The sequence below is a fragment of the Solanum dulcamara genome, chromosome 9 (genome assembly GCF_947179165.1).
Source record: "Solanum dulcamara chromosome 9, daSolDulc1.2, whole genome shotgun sequence".
Lineage (NCBI taxonomy): Eukaryota > Viridiplantae > Streptophyta > Magnoliopsida > Solanales > Solanaceae > Solanum > Solanum dulcamara.
This window is the reverse complement of record NC_077245.1, coordinates 7009893-7018384: the sequence shown is the minus strand read 5'-3', so window position 1 is coordinate 7018384 and position 8492 is coordinate 7009893. Positions and strand designations below refer to the sequence as shown.

General features: G+C 34.6%; 1 protein-coding gene across 1 annotated transcript; it reads right to left on the bottom strand.

Moving 5' to 3' along the window:
• Positions 1–42: 42 nt before the first annotated feature.
• On the bottom strand, positions 43–8288 carry LOC129902813 (uncharacterized). The gene is made up of 16 exons (XM_055978222.1): positions 7860–8288; positions 5332–5405; positions 4521–4642; positions 4203–4259; positions 4000–4119; positions 3766–3891; positions 3196–3337; positions 2690–2860; positions 2438–2593; positions 2249–2355; positions 2059–2149; positions 1607–1748; positions 1370–1526; positions 1079–1195; positions 641–767; positions 43–521 (listed from the first exon to the last, which is right to left on the bottom strand). The coding sequence occupies exons 1-16, from the start codon at positions 7924–7926 to the stop codon at positions 285–287; spliced, it is 2013 nt and encodes a 670-aa protein (XP_055834197.1). The 5' UTR covers positions 7927–8288; the 3' UTR covers positions 43–284.
• Positions 8289–8492: the final 204 nt, after the last annotated feature.

Here is an 8492-nt window from a genome sequence, read left to right as displayed (position 1 = left end):
TAGATTAAACTGGAACAAAATTGTAAAGTTGAGGATAATTAAGGTTGTAATTAATTTCTATGCACGAAAATTCCAAGAATATACATGTGGTTATTACAAGGGCAAGTAGTGCAAATACAATTATTCTTGCATAAAATTGCAAATTGATCAATCTCCGAGTAACTGGAACCCTATTAATGCTAAATTGGTACTAATACAAATCAAACAATCAACAATTACCATCTTATTTGCTGAGAATTAGAATTATTTGAGCTCTGTACAAGAAGGGGAAACTGAAAAATTGCTTAGTTTGGTGGAGCTTCGAGACGAATATAGTCATACATAATCCCCTGGAAAGGACTTTGGTTTCTTGGTTGGCCTAAGTATATGGTGTTGTCCCCTTGTACTAACAGATTCCCCTGTATGTCTATATTGTAAAGCCAATATAATCCATGAATTCCATGCCTGGCAATTGAGTTGTCTCTTCCAATCAATCCAGTTGAAAATAGAGGTCGATTTATGCTCGGATTATTCACCCGAACCTGCAAGTACAAGAATATAGTAAGGGACTTTCTGGTTGTAGAAGTGCTTTCTGATTAATTTGAGTAAAATAATTCAAACCAAATAGCAGAGAAGTTGACATCAATAACGATAAGTGTACCTGCACTTCAGCTAAAGTTGCAGATGCAATTGCAATGCGCAATTTATACGTTCCTTCTTGATTGACTGAATCAAGTTTAAATCTGATCTGCCATGTTGTTCCTTGATACGAGCCGTCCTCTTTTCTCCTGCAAAGAAAAGGCTTTATTAGCTGGTAAGTACAAAAGAGAGAAGAGTATGTGGTGTTGTACTTCGCGATAATTCATGCATAAGATGTTTTCTGCTGCATTCTGCTTCGTGGCTGTAGGGAGGAGAAAAAGGAAGGGGGTGGGGGTGGGGGGTTGATACCACTTCAGTCTCAATTAATTTGACACTCTTTTGAAACATTGCAACATATTTGATGGTGAAGTACTAAAATGTCCCGGATAAATGTTGGTGAAAATGAGGAATTTAACATAGAATTTCAGTTTTCGACTCATCAGATTGCTGAATACCTTACCTTGGAACCTGAGCAAAAAACCAGTCTTTCCTATAGTCACTTTCTCCAGTTACATACACAAGGTCATCCGTTGGATATAACTCGGAGTACCTATCCCACAATCCATATTGCCTAAACCTGTAAAGACAATAATGAAGATGTTATTCTCGATGCATATATTTACTGGACAGATGTGATGAATTTTGTGAAAGAGAGAAATTTATTTTAACTAAATGGAGTTAATTTATCATTCTGTATTCTACACTAGAGGAAACAAAAAATAAGGTCAATACATAAAGGTAGGTTAATAACCTGTCAGGATGATTGACGAAAAGCTTGTTGATAAATTTCGGGTTAGGTTCAGGAACAAAAAATTCTGCAGCAGTACGGTCAGGAATGCCTATTTCCCATAATGTGGGGCCATCCCTTGGAGGCTGATATATGATTTTGTCCACATCAATCCTACAGCCTGTTTTCATGTACCATGAAATTCAGAGCGTTTGGTTAAAGAATAGGAGTAGAATTGAGAAGTAAACATAGAGTCAAGACCTGGAGTTATGGAAATGGGAGTCTCATATTGATAGTCCCCAATGAATCCAGGTACCCATGCATAAAGATTGTAGTCACCGGGACGTATATTGTTTATAGAGAAGTATCCATTATCGTCAGATTTAGCCCAAAATTGGTAGTCCTGAAACAGAAGACACCAAGACTTCAATTTTCAAGTTTGCTAAATCATTTAAACCGAAATGTTAGCTCACTTGAAGCTTCCAATTCAGGATAGGATTTGTCAGCTTGTTCTTTGATCTTAAAAATCAAAATTCTCCTTTACTTGTTTATTTTCAATAGGGAGGGGTTGGGGGAGGGGGGGTATCTGTATACATAAACAAAATTCCCCAGGTGTACAGGAGCGCTATACTGCAAGTCCTCCTCTATGCAAGTATTTTGGAAATATGTTTAATTTGTGGATTTTTAAGAGTAATTAGGTAAGTGAAAATGACCTTGCATTCTTTTTGCCAGGAACCAGCTTCTCCTGGTGTAGCAAGGCCGACATAAGCGCCATTTGCTGGTATATGATCATCACTAATGTACCTATCAAAAGTAGTTTAAAAACTTTAGAAAACCATATTAACTTTTAGCTTGAATACAATGTTTAATATAAATCCAAGGAGGAAATCATGATGTCCTTACTTGTCTTGAACCAAAAGTCTACCACTAACATTGCCCCTTTGATCTGCTGAGAGAAAATCTTCTGACGCTGGAAAATTGTAAGGCCAGCTTTGAACTTCATGTTGCATCTGCATCAGTAGCTGATATAAGAACGTTGATTCATGCACATACAAAAATTGGAGTAAATTTCAAAACCTTTCAGTGCTAAACCTGTATCTTGGCATCATCCCATAGAGCAACAGGATCTTCCCCTTGCATAACAGAATTAACATATATAAACACGGGGCCAAAAACTTTTTTCCAGGTTTCACCTTGAGCAAAATTTGGTGTTAGATCATCTCCAGCGTAATGAGAGCTTAGAAACATCTGAGAATATCACAATTTCACCTTTAAATGACTAAATGTATCCATCTTGATGAAAATGTTCATGGTAAAAGTAATGAGTTAGAAGAAAGCTCTTACAGCTAAGGTAGTTGGACCGACATGGGATGTGAGGTTTTGTTTGACAGGTCCACCAGATCGGAATTCATCACTCGGAGTAATTTGCCAAAATCCCACAGGTGGATCCATAGATATCCAGCCGTGGACCTTGTTATCTTTATTGTCACACGAGTACTGGTATTTGTCATCGACCTGTGTGCACAAGATGAATCAAAGAACTGACCATTTCTCTAGAGCAGTCAAATAATTATTGAGGATCTAAATAAGTCAACATTTGTTACAGTCAAAATGTTTTCACGTGGTACATGTATAAACTTTTTTAACCTGTCACCTGTATTGAGGAACATCATCAGATTGATGAATCGATATTCCTCAAGTGATCAGCTATTTTGTCAAGTATCAATCAGGTTGGCAATAAGCACAAAATGTTAGAAGTATGGTTTAAAAAACAGTAGGCAGATCCATATGTGGGATATCATTTTCTAGCGAAGTTGAAGGAACCAAACAATCAGAAAAACCAGAGTTACCTCTCCTCTTAACTCTGGCTCCACAGGATTGTTCAGTAGGACTGCTTCTGCATAGGCAAGGCGTTGGCATCTTGCAGGCATTCGGTCATCTGGTAGAGGCATGAATCTTTGCCTATTGTCTTCCACAGCCATATAGTGAAACCTATCCAGTGAAAGCACCAAAATTATCATGAATTTGTGATTAAAGAGAGATAAATATCTGACACATGGAGAAAGAGCACTCGACCTCTAACCAAGTGAAATTGTACTGATTATGCCTTCCAAAATGACATTTATCTAAGGTCCATAGACCAGACATTTGGTTTTGAACATACAATTAGTTTTTCCTTTCCCTGATAATCGGGGTATTCATGCCAACTTGCACACACCTAAACTACTTACATGGGTTACCTACTACCTCCCATCAGCATAGATACCGGATAACTTTGTCCACCATCCATCAAGGCTAGACCAGATGAGAAGAGATCACCTAGTATTTTTGCCTCCAACGAGTGATGACTTACAACTAGTTCTTCGTACCAACCACTACATAAGCATAAGGGTAGGAAAAGGAGGAAAAATTCTTCTTACTTATCTTTCCGGAGCTTGAATGCTATTCTAGTTTCACCGATGCTGAAAGCAGGCCATTCAGGTGAACCAACATGCTCATAAATGGAATAAGAGTAGAAACCAGAGCAGCCACGGAGCAAAATAAACCTTTTACACCATCATTAGTTTGATTAACACAACAATATCAGTATTGCAACATTATAGCAGTATGCTTATGCTCATTTTACGGCATATGAACTATTTAGGAAAGAGAACCTTTTGTCAATATTCAGCGGAACAAGTTTGCCTTGGAGAGAGGGATCCCATGGTCGTGAAAATGATATCTCTACTTGATCGTCTGTCTCCTTTATAACCTTGAAATTTGTACCCTTGATCCTACAGTAATTGATCATGTTTTGTGCTTAAATTAGCCAGATTTTCATTGATCAGTTGTAAATAAGTAATATAGAAAACCATACACTTCAAATACTCCAGTTTTTCCACCATCGGGAGAATTCCAGACGACATCCCAGTACCTGATATTGCATTCATAGCTTAAGGTCACCAGTTCTGTATCATGAAGAAAAGCATGCATACGTACAAACTGAAAAGGAAAAAAACACTTATCTTTACAATCTAAAAATTTAATGTACTTGTTTCAGATGTGGTAGCTTGTTTTATGTCCTAATTTCTAAAGCTTTTATTAGTTCTTGTTTGCACGTATGTAAACACAAATTACATTTTCATGAGCTCAACCTAAGAAATATGCAAGAAACATGTAAATTGAAGCCAAGTACCCTCTATTGGATTCATCGTTAAGGCCTTCAAGTAGATTATCAACGTCATTATAGCGTATTCCAGTGACAATTCCATCTGGATTTGATAATGTGACTTGGACTAGGCCATTATCCATCATCACCTGCAAAAAATTAATGTTGTAAGCGCCATCTACTTTCAAAATGTGCAAACATGCTCACATCCTTATTCATCTTTACATAGCATAATAAAACAGGGTGAGGTGCAGTAACTGATACACAAGGGATATACTAGCAGCGCAAAGATTAGAAAACCAATCCTTGAAATGAAGCATGAGGAACACACATGTTAACTATACATTTTCAAATTTCTGTGTGTTTGTTCATTTTTCTTATGAAAATACTTAGGAAAGAGACAGAATTCTAATGCTCTCTAGCAAGACAAAGCAGTACAACAACTTCGCCAATTCAAGCGATAATTGAGGATGTGTTTGGTATGAAAGAAAAATATTTTCTAATTTTCTCATGTTTGATTGGTCAAAATGTTTTACAAAATAATTTTTATAGGAAAACAAGTTACTTTTAAAATGAGTAAAATGACTTGCTTCGTGGAAGTAAGGAAAACAAGTTCCATAACTGGTAAGTGAAGCTCATTGCCTCCTCCCCGTCCCCAACGCCCCACAAGCCCCACCCCTTCACCACCTCCGATCCTCATAGTGTGTTCCTAAAAAGATTTCGCTTACTTATGAAACACTAGAAAAAAAACTACTTGTTTTTTAGGAAAATATTTCCCTTCATACAAAACACACCCTAAGAGAACAAATATATATTCCAACTGTTCTTTGTTCCTTACATGGCGATCTTGAATGTACAATCTTACTCCAATTGGGGACATTGTTCCAGGACCTTCACTATGACAACAAGCTCCTGTAAAATACAAAACAAGGAAAAACAATGTCAAATTGGCTCATTATGGTGCAGTTTATCCAAGTACATATTTGCAAGGCTAACTAGCAAAGGCGGATCTAGGGCAAGTTCCGTGGGTTAAATTAAACTCATTACTTTTGGCTCAAGTTCTGTACACATATGCCAAAAATGTTTAAAATACATATAATACAATATTCGTAATCAAGAAGGGAGCCTTAGCACAATAGTAAAATTATCTCTATGTGACCTATATAGATCACGAATTCGAGATGTGAAAGCCATCATTTTGTGAACAATAGAAAATGATGTTAAGAAGAAACTTGTTCTCCATGTATTACTAACCAATTTGCATTTATGTTGGTAGGAGTAGAGATATACAAACTACATCAATAGGTAATAGCTATAACACATATATATAACAATGTCCAATTTTGTAATTAGACTTAACTTTAAGTACAGGGAAAGAAAATTCTTTTATTTTCCTGGCTTTAGCTTTAATAATCCACTTCCACTTTTGGCTATTGCGCCACTATCGTTTGGTAAATTTAGAAATAGCGTGGAAGTAAAGACGCCCAATTGAATAAATCAAGAAATCATGGATGCATGCAAGTAGATGTGGTAAAATTAGTTCATGAAAACATAATTCAATTAAGTTTGATCCGTCTATTTTTTAACTTAGCTTATTTTCTTTCATCAAAATTGGGCTAATATGTAGCCCAAATTAATTCATGAGAAATATTGTGAAACATTTTCAATTTGTTTTTAAGGTAAGATGTACATTCATTTTTAGTATAATTTATCTGCTTTTAAGTTATCTTTGTTACGTAGCAATAAACTTGAAGTTTGTGAACATATTCGTACGTAATGGTTGAGGTGAGAGAAGAATAAAAAATGGTGTTAATTGAGAAAGAATTTGTGGACCAAATGAAAAGAGAGTATTCAAATTTAATCTGTTTTTCAATAATTAACATTTTAATTGAAGCTAAAGAGTAAAGATCACAATATAGAAATGTTATTGTAGCAAAGTCGCGGACAAAGCAAAGTATAATGTAATTTCTTTGATGTGCATTGTTATTTATTTATTTATTACCGATATTTCTATGCATTACTTTATTCGTTTCAAATTATTTATCGTATTTCTTTTTTACATGTCCGTTAAAAAAATATTAATTAAGAAGTTTTTCCTTTATTACTTTACCTCATTTATGTCTTAAGATATAATTTAACTTTATTAAATATTTCTTCTATTAAGATATTTGTAGAATTCAAAATAGATAATTTGAGACACAAAGAGTATTACTTTTTAGAGACCGAAATATCAGGTTACAATTCAATGCCTTTGAGCCATTTTACCATCTAGTTTACAAAATATGAACACACACATATATATATATATATATATATATATATATATATCATATATAACTGAAATATGTAGATAGTGTATACTTCGACCATATTGATAAACTAGATTAGATGGACGAAGTGTATATTTATATAAAAAAAAGGACAGCCCGATGCACTAAAGCTCCCGCTATGCGCAGGGTTCGGGAAAGGGCTGTATATTTATATAAATTTCCCGTTAATATATTTGAAACTGATTTAATTAGGAAGACTTATTTACTCCCCTATTTTCTCACTCAAGGAGGGTCGATCCATACAATTAGGATGGGCCAAATTTTTCAATGGACTAAACATCGGCTGGTCTAATGAGCTAGCTATTGCTCATGGGCCTAACTTGGGCTAAGATGTGTCAATGCCCATTTTCATCGGGCCCAAGTGCACAAATACGCGTTTTTGGGGCCATCATAGAAATCATACCCGTAGTGGGTAATCTCCCATCTCGAATAACTTTGAGAAATATGTGCATGCACTTAAAATTCAGCCATATGAAACTTCAGAAAAAATATTTAAACTTCATACATTTATTAAAACGTACGTTTTTAAAAGTAACAAATATTATTTCTGATTAATCAATTTGAAAATACTTTATCGATCATAAAACAATAATTATTTGATTAAGAATGAAGCAATCTCAATCATCCCACACACTTTATCGATCATAAAACAATAATTATTTAATTAAGAATGAATCAATCTCAATCATCCCACAACAATCGATTTTAATAAAAAATAATGTTTATTACTACTCAATATCACTTCTTTTAAAAAAAGAGAACTTGATTAAACACCTCTACTCTCTAAAGTAAAATATTTTGCTTAACATAAATATTTTTTACTCCCCAAAAACTTAACTAAACAGGATATAAATAGGAATTTTAGTTACTTGAACTTTCAACAAAATGAGAGTTCGATTTCCCCTCACCGATTATTATTTTGAATACAAAAAGAAGGGTATAATTATCTGGCCACTAGGTAGACAAATGGTAATATGCACCTCCTAATGTTTTGGGACACGTGTAAATATCAATTCGTAGCTAAAGACATTCGTACCTGTTTGTCCGGCGCACGCGCATAATAAGCATTTTATCACGCGTTTGAAGCGACGCCTATTAGCCATTTGTGTAACTGTATGCAAAGTAGCTTTGCTGTTCACGCGCCACCAACTTCCGCCGTTTCTTACGTCAGTCACCGCCCCCACATCAATCAATGTTTATGCCAGAAGCATCATGTTTCCGGCAAAAATGACTTCTTTTCTGTTCCTCTAAAAAAATCAAGAAGATAGTACGATTATTTGATTTATCGGCAATTTGTGCTTTTTTTTATTTTTTTAACAAATGATAAAATCAGATATTATATGCGTTGGAACTTTTTTGGGAGACAATGATATTGAACGAGAGTTTTGGAGTTGGTTACTGTTGTGAACTTCAAAGTGAACGGCCCAACAGGAATACCTTTGTCCATTTGGGATTCATAATTTCTCCTTTTTCTCTGTGGTGGTTACTGGTTAGTATTATTACTCTCTCAAATTATTTATTGTAATTTCTAAATATAATTTTTTAAAATTATTTGTTGTTTTAAGAGTTTAAAATAAAAAATTTCTCCGCATTTTCCCCTTAATTATAATTGTTTTTTTTAAAATTATAAATACCTTAATTATGAGGTAATGTTATGATTATTCAAAAA